Raw genomic sequence first — 15063 nt, 5'->3', positions numbered from 1 at the left:
CCACACCGAGGCTCCCGTCTTTCCCCTATGCCGTCTCCACTGCCCCCAAATTTTCAGAGTAGCCACCACCACCGGGCTTGTGGTGTATTTCTTCGGTGAGAACGGCAACGGCGCCGTCACCATAGCTTGTAGGCTAGTCCCCCTGCAGGACGCCCTCTCCAATCTCTTCCATGCCGCTCCCTCCTCTTCTCCCATCCACTTACATACCATTGAGATATTGGCGGCCCAGTAGTACTCACTTAGGCTCGGTAGTGCCAGCCCCCCCCTATCCCTACTACGCTGCAAAAATCCCTTCCTCACTCTCGGGGTCTTCCCGGCCCACACAAAACTCATGATACTCTTCTCAATCCTTTTGAAAAAAGCCTTCGTGATCACCACCGGGAGGCACTGAAACACAAAGAGGAATCTCGGGAGGACCACCATTTTAACCGCCTGCACCCTCCCTGTCAGTGACAGGGATACCATGTCCCATCTCTTGAAGTCCTCCTCCATCTGTTCCACCAACCGCGTTAAATTTAACCTATGCAATGTACCCAATTCTTGGCTATCTGGATCCCCAAGTCGCGAAAGTCCCTTGTTACCTTCCTCAGCGGTAAGTCCTCTATTTCTCTGCTCTGCTCCCCTGGATGCACCACAAACAACTCACTTTTCCCCATGTTCAGTTTATATCCTGAAAATTCTCCAAACTCCCCAAGTATCCGCATTATCTCTGGCATCCCCTCCGCCGGGTCCGCCACATACAACAACAAATCGTCCGCATACAGAGATACCCGGTGTTCTTCTCCTCCCCTGAGTACTCCCCTCCACTTCCTGGAACCCCTCAATGCTATTGCCAGGGGCTCAATCGCCAGTGCAAACAATAATGGGGACAGAGGACATCCCTGCCTCGTCCCTCTATGGAGCCGAAAATACGCAGACCCCCGTCCATTCGTGACCATGCTCGCCATCGGGGCCCTATACAGCAGCTGTACCCATCTAATATACTCATCTCCAAAGCCAAATCTCCTCAACACCTCCCACAAATAATCCCACTCCACTCTATCAAATGCATCCATCGCTACCACTATCTCCGCTTCCCCCTCTGGTGGGGGCATCATCATTACCCCTAGCAGCCTCCGTATATTCGTATTCAGCTGTCTCCCCTTCACAAACCCAGTTTGGTCCTCATGGACCACCCCCGGGACACAATCCTCTATCCTCATTGCCATTACCTTGGCCAGAATCTTAGCGTCTACGTTCAGGAGGGAAATAGGCCTATAGGACCCGCATTGCAGCGGGTCTTTTTCCTTCTTTAGGAGAAGCGATATCGTTGCCTCTGACATAGTCTGGGGCAGCTGTCCCCTTTCCCTCGCCTCATTAAAGGTTCTCATCAGTAGCGGGGTGAGCAAGTCCACATATTTCCTGTAAAATTCAACTGGGAATCCATCCGGTCCCGAGGCCTTCCCCGCCTGCATGCTCCTAATTCCTTTCACTACTTCCTCTATTTCGATCTGTGCTCCCAGTCCCACCCTCTCCTGCTCCTCCACCGTAGGAAATTCCAGCTGGTCCAGAAAACACATCATTCTCTCCTTCCCATCCGGGGGCTGAGCTTCATATAATCTTTCATAGAATGCCCTGAACACTCCATTCACTCTCTCCGCTCCCCGCTCCATCTCTCCCTCCTCATCCCTCACTCCCCCTAATTCCCTCGCTGCTCCCCATTTCCTCAATTGGTGGGCCAGCAACCTGCTCGCCTTCTCCCCATATTCGTACTGTACACCCTGTGCCTTCCTCCACTGTGCCTCTGCAGTACCCGTTGTCAGCAACTCAAATTCTACGTGTAGCCTTTGCCTTTCCCTGTACAGTCCCTCCTCCGGTGCCTCCGCATATTGCCTGTCCACCCTCCGAGGTTCTTGCAGCAACCGCTCCCGTTCCCTACTCTCCTGCTTTCCTTTATGTGCCCTGATTGATATCAGCTCCCCTCTAACCACTGCCTTCAGTGCCTCCCAGACCACTCCCACCTGGACCTCCCCATTATCATTGAGTTCCAAGTACCTTTCAATACACCCCCTCACCCTTAGACACACCCCCTCATCCGCCATTAGTCCCATGTCCATTCTCCAGGGTGGACGCCGTTCTTTTTCCTCCCCTATCTCCAAGTCCACCCAGTGTGGCGCGTGATCTGAAATAGCTATAGCCGTATACTCCGTCCCCCTCACCTTCGGGATCAACGCCCTTCCCAAAACAAAAAAGTCTATTCGCGAATAAACTTTGTGGACATAGGAGAAAAACGAAAACTCCTTACTCCTAGGTCTGCTAAATCTCCATGGGTCTACTCCTCCCATCTGCTCCATAAAGTCTTTAAGCACCTTGGCTGCTGCCGGCCTCCTTCCAGTCTTGGACCTCGATCTGTCCAGCCCTGGTTCCAGCACCGTGTTAAAATCTCCACCCATTATCAACTTCCCCACCTCTAGGTCCGGGATACGTCCTAACATGCGCCTCATAAAGTTGGCATCATCCCAGTTCGGGGCATATATGTTCACTAAGACCACCGCCTCCCCCTGTAATTTGCCACTCACCATCACGTATCTGCCCCCACTATCCGCCACTTTGGTCTTTGCCTCAAACATTACCCGCTTCCCCACTAGTATAGCCACCCCCCTATTTTTCGCATCTAGCCCCGAATGAAACACCTGCCCCACCCATCCTTTGCGTAGTCTAACCTGGTCTATCAGTTTCAAATGCGTCTCCTGTAACATAACCACATCTGCCTTAAGTTTCTTAAGGTGTGCGAGTACTCGTGCCCTCTTTATCGGCCCGTTCAGCCCTCTCACATTCCACGTGATCAGCCGGGTTGGGGGGCTCTTTACCCCCCCCCCCCCCTGTCGATTAGCCATCCCCTTTTATCCAGCTCCTCACCCGGTTCCCACGCAGCTGTGTCCCCCCCAGGCGGTGCCCTCCCGTCCCGCCCACCCCACCCCATACCAGCTCCCCCTTCTCCCCAGCAGCAGCAACCCAGTAAATCCCCCCCCCCCCCCGCTAGATCCCCCACTAGCGTAGTTACACCCCCACATGTTGCTCCCAGAAGTCAGCAAACTCTGGCCGACCTCTGCTTCCCCACGTGACCTCGGCTCGCACAGTGCGACGCCCCCTCCTTCCTGCTTCCCTATTCCCGCCATAATTATCATAGCGTGGGAACAAAGCCGCCCCGCCCCCAATGGCCAACGCCCCCAGCTCCTCCACCTCCCTTCCTCCCTCCCCCACAACCTGTGGAAGAGAGAAAAGTTACCGGGTCGCAGGATTAACAACATAAAAATCATCTCTCCCCCCTTTTTCCCCCCTCTTCGCCCCCCATATTCGCCCCACCACTTTGTCTCAAACGTTCTTTTTTAATAACCCGCTTATTCCAATTTCTCTTCAACAATAAATGTCCACGCCTCATCCGCCGTTTCAAAGTAGTGGTGCTTCCCTTGATATGTGACCCACAGTCTTGCCGGCTGCAGCATTCCAAATTTAATCTTCCTTTTATGAAGCACCGTCTTGGCCCGATTGAAGCTCGCCCTTCTTCTCGCCACCTCCGCACTCCAGTCTTGATATACGCGGATCACTGCGTTCTCCCACCTACTGCTCTGAGTTTTCTTTGCCCATCTGAGGACCATCTCTCTGTCCTTAAAACGGAGGAATCTCACCACTATGGCTCTGGGAATTTCTCCTGCTCTCGGTCCTCGTGCCATCACTCGGTATGCTCCCTCCACCTCCAACAGACCCGTCGGGGCCTCCGCACCCATTAACGAGTGCAGCATCGTGCTCACATATGCCCCGACGTCCGCCCCTTCTGCACCTTCAGGAAGACCAAGAATCCTTAAATTCTTCTTCCTCGCATTATTCTCCAGCACCTCCAGCCTTTCCACACATCGTTTATGGTGTGCCTCGTGCATCTCCGTCTTCACCACCAGGCCCTGTATATCGTCCTTGTTCTCGGCAGCCTTTGCCTTCACGACCCGAAGCTCCCGCTCCTGGGTCTTTTGCTCATCTTTTAGCCCTTCAATCGCCTGTAATATCGGGGCCAACAGCTCCTTCTTCATCTCCTTTTTAAGCTCTTCCACGCAGCGTTTCAAAAACTCGTGTTGTTCAGGGCCCCATATTAAACTACCACCTTCCGACGCCATCTTGGTTTTTGCTTGCCTTCCTTGCCGCTGCTCTAAAGGATCCACCGCAATCCGGCCACTTTCCTCTCCTTTTTCCATCCGGATCCAGGGGGGATTCCCTTCTGGTTTACCGCACGGTGCTTTTAGCCGTTTAAATTGCCGTTGGGGCTCTTATTAAGAGCCCAAAAGTCCTTTCCACCGGGAGCTGCCGAAACGTGCGACTTAGCTGGTCATCGCCGCACCTGGAAGTAATTCCAACCATTTCTAACTCCTGGGTAACTATATTACTGACCCGACCAAATCCTCCTCCCCTGTGCTCTCCTTATTCACCCCACCCTCTAATCCTACCCATTTTCTCCCTGACTGGACCTTAAAATGTACCGGCTTTACGGAGGCTGGTGCTGTAATGGTGTGAAGGTCGGGGGGGGGGGGGGGGGGGGTGCCCTCTTCTTCTGACTCAGCTGCCCTCAACAAGCCTCTGAACCCACCACTCTTTCTTTCTCGCCTGGCCTGAGTTAGAAGATCTGCATTTCAAGGTAAGTAATTGGGAAAGGAGTGACAATCTGACTGTGAGCACCACTCCATTGAAGTTTCACCCCAGTGATTCTGCAGGTTGATTTTTTTCGGACCAACATGTAAGTTAAAGACTGACATTGACATTGGATGTCAGGTAAATGTTATAGGCGAAACGAATAAACACTTGTGCAACTAGGTTGAAGATTATTGCCACAATGTTTGAAAAATAACTTTGATAATTGACTATTGGAAGAACATTTGACTTTTGAGTGGAATCTTTGCTTTGTGCTAAAGATCTGTTTGTTTTGTGCTCACAACTGATTTGATATCTCATTAACCTAATATGTTTCGTAAATCTGCACTTAAAACACTGACTATTCGCCAAAGTTAGTAATCTTTATTTAGTTCAGACTGCTGAATAAAGTGAAAAAATGTCTAAGATTCTTTTGTGTTTGAACTGTTTAGGTGTCCGAAAGGGCCAGGCTATTGTAGAGAATTGTGTATTCCAATGTGACACTACAGGAGTCGTATTGAGAACTTCAGCAAAACTGCATATGAAAAATTGTGATCTGTATGGAGCAAAGGTATAGTCTAATGACAAATCTACAAATACAATATTGATCTATAAAAATACTTAAAACGTAATTTAAATAATTGATAATCCTTTCTTTATAACGACATCTTAGAATATCTGGTTTCAGCATGATGAAAGCATACAGCTCTGCTCTGAACTCGATCTGAATTTGATCTAAATGCATCATAGAATTTACAATGCAGAAGAAGGCCATTCGGCCCATCAAGTCTGCACCAGCCCTTGGAAAGAGCACCCCACTTAAGCCCACACCTCCACCCTATCCCTACCTAACCTTTTATTTGGACACTAAGGGCAATTATGCATGACACCTAACCTGCACATCTTTGGACTGTGGGAGGAAACCGGAGCACCCGGAGGAAACCCACGCACACACTGGGAGAACGTGCAGACTCCGCACAAGACAGTGACCCAAGCTGGGAATCGAACCTGGGACCCTGGAGCTGTGAAGCAACAGTGCTAACCATTGTGTTACTGGGCCACCCCAAGTTATATATTTTGTCAGTTGTATATTTGTTTCCAGAACACATTTATATATAAACCTTTTGTGTCCAATTTACATAATTAGTCAGGAAATACACTTTTCTGTGCTTTTCAAGAATTGACTTCCTTTTACTTTTAGCATATTTTGTTATGTTGATTGTACACCCTTCTGTGGCAGCAAACTAGACATGATGCATGAGAGTGAGATGGTCTTGCTGTGGCTGGTAGGATGTGTGTAAAGAGTGTTATAGATGGATCTTTGTTGATTTTCTTCTTTTCCACCTTGTTTATGCCATCAGAGAATCTAATTGTGAAGTTCCCAGTGGCTGGTTTTAGCAGAGCTGATAAATACTGAGGAATAATGTTGCTAGCTCATTTTTGGTATTGGAATATGTGGAGAAGCCTAAATGTGGTATTTTTTTCTTGTGTCCATTTTTATCAAAACTTTGAAGTCAATAAGTATATTTTTATAAAAAGCAGGCCAAACAGCAGCGTGAGTTTACTAAACTCAGCTATAAAATTTAATTCATTTTTTAACTAATATTTTTGAGCTGGAGCAAATAAAATATAAATAATTGGTGTTTAAATATAATTTGAGGTGAAGAGAGCAGTAATTGAAGTTGACTTTGTTGCCTTTCAAGTTATTTTCTTAAAGATGTTACCTCTTAAAAGTTCAATTGAACATCGCAGCACAATTCAATGAATTTACGTTGTATTTCTTTTTTTCAATATTATTATACTTGGTGTGGGACTAAATATACTTCATTTCTATGCCTAGGGTTTTACAATCCCATATAGGAAAACTGAAGTTTAGTTGAACACAATTATGTCCACTGTACTTATGATTGCAGTGTTACCAACAAATTTTATTTTTATCAAATTTAACCAATGGTTTCCACCCAATCATGCTTTGTAAGAAATGTAACACAACATAATCTGCTTTGCGGCTTATTCTGTCGGAATTGTGAGCAATAACTCTTTGCAGATTAGTTCCAATGTGCCCATGCTAAAGTGGCTTTTCACATATTTCTTCTGCAGCTGTCTCTAGACTATTTTTTTTTGCATTTGCCTTGATTGCACTGTAAAGTGAACAGCAAAATGTTTATTCAAGACATGACTTGTTTTGAATACGAATGGCAATTGAAATAGTTTTCCTGAAGGTATTCAAAACTAACATTGTATAATTGATTTAACTGCATAGTTTAAAGATTAGAGCACACCAGGAAACATTCCTCAACTGGAGACTGGTACCTCTTTGAACAGTTATATTTTCTTTAGCAATAATTGAACTTTGAAGAAAACAGTTTTGTAATTGCAGTTCATTTTCACCGAGTGAAGGAGCTGAATATGTTCGTAATTAAAATCATGTTAACAATTTTAATTGAGTCATTGGAGGCAATGCAAAGTTACATTTTTGAGCTGAGCTCATTAAATGTGTTTTTTTTCCTCCCGCATTGTGCTGCTGTATTTCTCAAGCTAAACTGTAATGATCATCAGGCATGTCAAGCCTGCCACATCCGGAATTGGTACAATTACATACGCAAGTCACCCACCCTTAATCATGCTCACTCCTGGGAGAGGCAAAGAAATTAATTCAGGATCACTGAGGAAATTTGTCTGGCAATTCAACATAACCAAAACAAGCTAGCAGCTGACCTTCCGTTTAAATTTGTTACACACACACATTTTGGCAATTTGTTCCAGGACAAACAAAAAAACATTCTAATTTCTGAAGTTTACTGCAGTTCCTCCGAAAAATCATAAATCTGTGTTCTAGTGTTGGATTTCTTTTTTTTAAATATTAATTTTGAGTACCCAATTCTTCTTTTCCCCAATTAAGGAGCAATTTAGTGTGGCCAGTCCACCTACCCCGCACATTTTTGGGTTGTGGGGGTGAGACCCATGCAAATGTGGGGAGAATGTGAAAACTCCACACGGACAGTGACCCGGGGTCGGGATTGAGCCCAGGTTGTCGGCGTTGTGAGGCAGCAGTGCTAACTACTGTGTCACCGTGCCGCCCCAGTGTTGGAAATCTGCTTGATATTTGTAAGCTGCACAAAATTTATAAGTGTGTTTTCCTACAGACACTCATAATTGACTAAAGTCAATTAGTTTTCACATTAATGGGGCAATGATTGACTCAAAAATTGATATTCAAGAAATCACAATGTGTTTGACATGATGAAACTGAATACTTAACCCAGTGTTAGTCATGATGTGGAGATGCCGGCGTTGGACTGGGGTGAGCACAGTAAGAAGTCTTACAACACCAGGTTAAAGTCCAACAGATTTGTTTCGATATCACTAGCTTTCGGAGCGCTGCTCCTTCCTCCGGTGAATGAAGAGGTCTGTTCCAGAAACACAAAAATAGACAAATTCAAAGATGCCAGACAATGCTTGGAATGCGACCATTAGCAGGTGATTAAATCTTTACAGATCCAGAGATGGGGTAACCCCAGGTTAAAGAGGTGTGAATTGTATCAAGCCAGGACAGTTGGTAGGATTTTGCAGGCCAGATGGTGGGGGATGAAAGTAATGCAACATGAATCCCAGGTCCCGGTCGAGGCCGCACTCATGTGTGCGGAACTTGGCTATAAGTTTCTGCTCGGCGATTCTGCGTTGTCGCGCGTCCTGAAGGCCGCCTTGGAGAACGCTTACCCGGAGATCAGAGGCTGAATGCCCTTGACTGCTGAAGTGTTTCCCGACTGGAAGGGAACATTCCTGCCTGGTGATTGTTGCGCGATGCCCGTTCATTAGTTGTCGCAGCATCTGCATGGTCTCGCCAATGTACCACGCTTCGGGACATCCTTTCCTGCAGCGTATGAGGTAGACAACATTGGCCGAGGCACACGAGTATGTACCGCGTACCTGGTGGATGGTGTTCTCACGTGTAATGATGGTATCCATGTTAATGATCTGGCACGTCTTGCAGAGATTGCCATGGCAGGGTTATGTGGTGTCGTGGTCACTGTTCTGAAGGCTGGGTCGTTTGCTGCAAACAATGGTTTGAGGTCGCGCGATTGTGTGAAGGCAAGTAGTGGGGATGACCTTGGCAAGATGTTCATCTTCATCGAGGACGTGTTGAAAGCTGTGAAGAAGATGTGGTAGTTTCTCCGCTCCGGGAAAGTACTGGACGACAAAGGGTATTCATAGTCATAGAATTTACAGTGCAGAAGGAGGCCATTCGGCCCATCGAGTCTGCACCGGCTCCTGGAAAGAGCACCCGACCCAAGGTCAACATCTCCACCCTGTCTCCATAACCCAGTAACCTCACCCAGCACTAAGGGCAATTTTATCTTGGCCAATCCACCTAACCTGCACATCTTTGGACTGTGGAATGAAACCGGAGCACCCGGAGGAAACCCACGCACACACGGAGAGGATGTGCAGACTCCGCACAGACAGTGACCCAAGCCGGAATCGAACCTGGGACCCTGGAGGTATTCAGATGGTTGTGTCCCATGTTTGTCTTCTGAGGAGGATTCATCTCTGGATCTGTAAAGATTTAATCACCTGCTAATGCTCGCATTCCAAGCATTGTCTGGCATCTTTGAATTTGTCTATATATATGTTTCTGGAACCTACCTGTTCATTAACCTGAGGAAGGAGCAGCGCTCCGAAAGCTAGTGATATCGAAACAAACCTGTTGGACTTTAACCTGGTGTTGTAAGACTTCCCAGTGTTAGTGACATAGTATATTTTCGAAGGGTTTAATTTTATCTTTAAATTACAGTACATCTATTTTGCACATTTTCAGATGTGCTATAATTAAGGGAATTATGGCCTTGGAGAAAATATATTGCTTTAACCAGCTGCAGAGCATTTATCCTGATCCAGTGAACAGTGAATTATATTGTTCAATTAGATAAGATCACTTTCACCTTGCAGATCTTGAATTCAGTATGTAACCCTTTCGCATAGTTGTCTCAAAATTATTTTGATTCTTTGCATTATTTTTGCCAATTAAAAAGTGCTACAATTTTGTCCAATTTTTAGAAAAGTAATCATTTGGAAGGGGTTGGTTTGTTTAAAATGCATGTTACGATCCCAGTTGATATAACTGGATGAGGAAGATCCCAGAATGGAACCTTGGCTCAAAAGACCGCAACTTAAAAGTAAAATGTGGGGAGTCACAGGTCTGCGAATTAGTTTTTAAAGAAGAAAAACACATTTCTTAAACATGAAAAATTTGGATTACGATGCAATATGTCTTTACTCCTCCCTTAGTTTAACAAATCCAAACAGGTTTTAATATTAACACTGATTACAAAGTACATCTTAATCTACAATGGTCTCATTAAAACACAGTCCCTTTTAAGAGCACAAGATGACTGTCGGCCAACGTACCCTCCACTCTGAACCCTAAGTGCAAGTTTGTGGATGTCTCCTCAGAATCCTTCCAGATGATTGTCATGTGAGAGTTTACAAACTCAACTCCTAAAAACAGTCTTTAAAATCTTCTCTCATAAGCATGCTTTCCCTTAGCAGTTTGCCGTCTGAAATTCAGATCAGGTTTTCCAAATGACACTTTTGAACAAAGTTTCTGCTCCACTTTTAACAGCGAATCCAGTCCAGGATTTATACGACCCCCTATTAGGTTTCCTTTGTCTTAACTTGCTCTTCCGCTAATTCCCAAGATTCAGCTGCTGATTGCCATCCTTATTTCAACTCTCATTCCACAGGCTGTACTAAAATCTCACAAACCTGAAAATCACTTTAAATATCTTTCTGGTATCTTAGCCACCTTCTCAGCTCTATCTGGCTTTACGGAACAGTTCTCTGATCCAGTAACAACCTCAGACTTCTTGGAAACTTCCCTTAATTTCTCAAGTTTCCTCAAGTAGCTGCTCTTCAGATTTCTGCACTTGTTTTCTTAACCATTGCTCTGTGGTATGGCTTTTCTCCTAGCAAAGTTAAGACAGATATTCCCTCTCTAGGCTTCTTAACCAACAGCTTCAAACAGAGCTATTAGAGCGGCCTTCTCGTCGCTACCTATCTATAACTGCAATCAAATTAGCTAACGAAAACCTAAAAGCTTCTCTACCGTACAAGGCCCAGCTACTAAGTAATGCCCACATACTTATGCCTTTTATTTATTATTCATGCCATAGCCCCCTCTCCTCACAATAGAATCACAATTGGAACTGAACCAACCCCCACACACCCGTACACCTTTGTCCACCATGAATCTTAACTATAGGTTTTATCTTTCCAGACACACAAACCCACTTAAAATGATACTTTATTTCTAATGTTTACCAATACAAATATAAATCCCTTAAAACTATCTTTGTTTTCCTAACATTATCATCAAAGGTTTTTGTGAACAATATGATGCTACCTAATTACCTCTTGTTTTCTTGAGTATTTTGAACTGGGGAGGAATAGGAGAAGTTCCTCTCTCTGCTCCTGCCACTGTCCCCTGACTTATCCCAAATAGAAACTAATTTCACATTGCGGACCATAAACTATCTGGTGCATAGTTTAATAATGTGTGGGAGATGTGTTATTGTTTTGGAAGTGTGTTTCTTGGGAGAGAATTAAGGGGAAAAGTATTTCAATCAACATAGAAGATTTAACAGAAAAATAATTAAAATGTTGTGGTATTCAACAGGGCGCAGGACTTGAAATTTATCCTAGTAGCACCTGTGAGCTATTTGGTAATGATGTACATCACTGCAAAGAAGGAATACGCATTAAGGTAAGCCCCAAAATATTTAGGGCGACAGTAGCAGCTTGCATTGATGTGTGCCTATTAAGTGAGACCCACACAGACGTGGGCAGAATATGCAAACTTCACACGGACAGTGACCCGGGGCTGGGATCGAACCTGGGTCCTCGGTGCTGTGAGGCAGCAGTGCTAACCACTGCGTTACTGTGCCGCTCCTTTTGATATAGTGCCTTATATAGAAAAATAAATTCTACTGCACTTCACAGTTTAGAAATAGATGAGAAAACAAAAAACAAGCCAATCAAGGTAACCAAAAGTTTGATCAAAAAGATAGGTCAGTAAATGATTGGTGATGGCACGAAGATATAGAAAAGCAGTTCCACATTTGAGGAGATGTGGTATATGAAAGTGGAGAATAAAAATGAGGTACAGGGGGTGGGTGGCACTATTGAAATGTTGCAGAGTAATTATAGTGAAAGATTACATAGCAAGACTAAATTATGTTCTAATTATCATAGGATATATTTAGATTGTATAATCTCAATGGTGTACCTCAGTTTATGAGTTCCAGGCATGTGGTCAGGTATTCAAAATTCTTATGACTGCTGAAATGCTTACATATTTAATATTACATATTAAATATTTGGGGTACATTTTCAACTGAAGTTTTGCTGCTGCAAAGTTAGTGAAAGTACTGAAGTATTGTAGGAGTTGACAGACGGGAGTGCTGCTACCCCTTTTGAAAGGAGTGGTGTAGTTTTGGAAGGTCTCTGAAAAATCACTTGCTCTCAGTCATTGAGGCTATGGCTACTGTGTCCCTTAGCCTGCAGCATCACAGGGAGATTGAACAAAGGCAGCAGGGAGAAGTTGTTTACAGAAGGAAGAGGGCTCTTAGCAGGAGGCCTTACCATCTTGGGTCTGAAACCTTAGCTTGAACCTGAATTCCATCCAGGAGTAGTATCTTTGGCAGCTATCTGTCACCAATGAAGTGGTCACAACTGCAGTTGCAGGATGAGAACAATGCTGCCATTGGTTGTCAAGGTCTCGGTGGCTCTTGATTTCTAGACCAGCAAATCCTGCCAGACTGGAGCTGGCATCACCAATTTAGATGTTTACTGTCCTGCATCTGGGAGGTTACTGAGCCCATGTAAACAGAGAGAAGTAAGATAAACGGACATGCAGCTTTGCCAGGATAGGAAACTTTCCCCATGTAGGTACGTCAATGGAACTGCCACAGCAAGGATTCCACTACCAACTGGTGTGTGACCATGCCTAGACCATTATGCTGGTGACACACTGCTATGGCACAGTCACAATGCTTTAATTCTGTTCAAGTCAGCAGTTTCCCATCTGTTTGCTACTTGATCATAAATGGTGATGCTTCCATGTTGACAGCCATCCTGCAGTTAGGAATATTGTGTAATCCTGATGCAATATTTTTACTGATGGTACCACTTGAGAGAAACCCTCCAGTACTTGCAGGAGGGCGTCTCCCAATTTGTGGTGGTCTGCTGCCTCCTCAACAACCCTTGCAGACCTTGACACCAGACATTTACCAGAGCAGAAGGATCATACTGGATGGGCTGTCTGAGTGCCTCATTGTATTCCAGCTCCCCTGGAAAAGTCCCCAGATCACTGTTGCTCATGGAGATGTGGCATATTGAGTGTGCACGTTTGGTACGCGATGCCATATCAACGTGCACATTGATCTAGACTGTTTGTATGAGGTCATTGAACTTTTATCTAGCACTCATGACCAGATTCTGGCATTGGCCTCTGTAAATATCTGATCTCACTGCCTTTGTGTTTTCTATGCCTGGAGGAGTCTCTTGATTCCTCTGGAAAGATTAGGGCTTCCTTATCACCTCTGGCACTAAGGTCTGTTCTGTGGCTCTGTTCCTGGGAGCCCCCTCTGCCCTGTTGCTTTGTTTCTTCCTGATCAGAGTATGTTTCTGCTGCAGCCTGAATATCTCTCCCTTTTTATGCGATGAAGGTTGGCTTTAAGAAGTGCAGTTCAGCTTTAATTGGGATAAGCCTCATTGATCTGGACCCCCTGCTGAGCATGCAGGCACTCAACATGTTTGGTGCTGGGCTGCATGCCACAATCATAGAGATGAATAGGCATGCAATGTTAAGATTTGCATGTTGTCTTCATCACTTTCATTGGGTGTGGGGAAATTGCATTGCAATCCCAGTGCCTGCTGGTGGGCCTTCTAGAATTTCTCATCCTTAATCTGGTGGACGAGGGAGAGAAAAGTAATAAGACTCCTACTGTGCTTAGTAATGGATGTGCATGAAAGTGTCCTGCAACTTGTTTTAGCATGTAAATGTGCCATGAATGACCCGGATGCCATGTCATTTGTTGCAGAATTTCATGGAGGAACTGTATGATGTGCCAAAAATAACAATGATGAACAATCTGATTCATAATCATGAAGACTATGGTATCACAATGGCCAAGTTTGCAATACCCTTTCCAAAAAGGAAAACTCCTGCAATTGTAACACAACCTATAAGTAAGAGGCAAAGAATTATTTTAAATTGATTAGCTTTGTTACTTATGTGATTTGAATCAGGCAGGATGGGACTGAAGGATTTGCTAATAGTTGGATGGGGGCTGGAGGCCAAGAAACTTTGTGGACATGGGCCTTGTGTCAAATTGCCTATTTCCGAACTGTTAATGCTATGTAATAAATCATAATTCTATAATGAATTATCTTTGAATATACTGAATAGGCTAGCAGTGCAATACGTATATGCTTTTGTTAAATGTTAGAGAACTTCCCTCTATTATATGGTCAGGAAAGGGGCTGTTTGTTAGTACCAATGTTCAGTTCCATTCACACTTTGGTTATAAAACAAACCAATGCTTCGTACGAGAGTAACATCCAGACCAGGGCTGATAAATGAAAGGTAACAGTCATGCCGCAGCTAGTGGCTATCTTGAATGAGCAAGCCCAGTCATCTCCGCAAGACATAAACAAAAGCAAATTACTGTGGATGCTGTAATCTGAAACGAAAGAGAAAATGCTGGAAAATCTCAGCAGGTCTGGCAGCACTTGTAGGGAGAGAAAAGAGCTAACGTTTCGAGTCCAATGACTCTTTGTCATCTCTTTGTCATCTCCACAAGACCTTCAATGGAACCAACATTGCTGTGTTTCCACACCCCTCCATTGACACTTTGAGGGTCAGCTTTTATCAATGTCAAATTGATCAAATCATATTGTTTCTGACAGGAGGTTAATTTAAACAGCACTAATTTCTCTTCTCACCACAAAGGCATTTGATTTGTTTCCCTCTTTATACGCGACAACATATTTCCCAACCCCTCTATTTTGGTGTGATCCAATTTGCTATTAATAACCCGAGGGTTTAATAACTCAAGTTTATTTGTTTGCACGCACTCAAAACACTGGGAGGACGATCACAATATTATCTCCTTTGCACTCATACAGTTAAAGGGGGCAAGAGAAAATAAAGACTTTACAGTGCAGAGATTACAAAGAAAATATATATTTCACGTGGGTTCCGGAGCCCCGAATCACAGTCCAATGAGATATTCCTTCTTGAGTTTGGTGAGCTGAAAACCGATGCTGGATTCATTTTTCTGGTGGTGTTGACTTCACACAATGAGATAGGAATGCAGAGATGCTTCAGTTCTGTAGGCAATGGTA

General features: G+C 44.6%; 1 protein-coding gene across 1 annotated transcript in view; it reads left to right on the top strand.

The window, feature by feature from the left end:
- shcbp1 (SHC SH2-domain binding protein 1) overlaps positions 1-15063 on the top strand; it is a 95680-nt gene that overhangs the window by 59909 nt on the left and 20708 nt on the right. The window contains exons 11-13 of the mRNA XM_072518170.1: positions 5109-5227; positions 11333-11419; positions 13758-13905. Coding sequence (XP_072374271.1) covers positions 5109-5227; positions 11333-11419; positions 13758-13905 — 354 coding nt within the window. The remainder of the gene's footprint in view (positions 1-5108; positions 5228-11332; positions 11420-13757; positions 13906-15063) is intronic.

This window comes from Scyliorhinus torazame, chromosome 10 (genome assembly GCF_047496885.1).
Source record: "Scyliorhinus torazame isolate Kashiwa2021f chromosome 10, sScyTor2.1, whole genome shotgun sequence".
NCBI lineage: Eukaryota > Metazoa > Chordata > Chondrichthyes > Carcharhiniformes > Scyliorhinidae > Scyliorhinus > Scyliorhinus torazame.
Note: the sequence above shows the minus strand (reverse complement) of the source record. Positions and strands in the feature narration are given on the sequence as shown.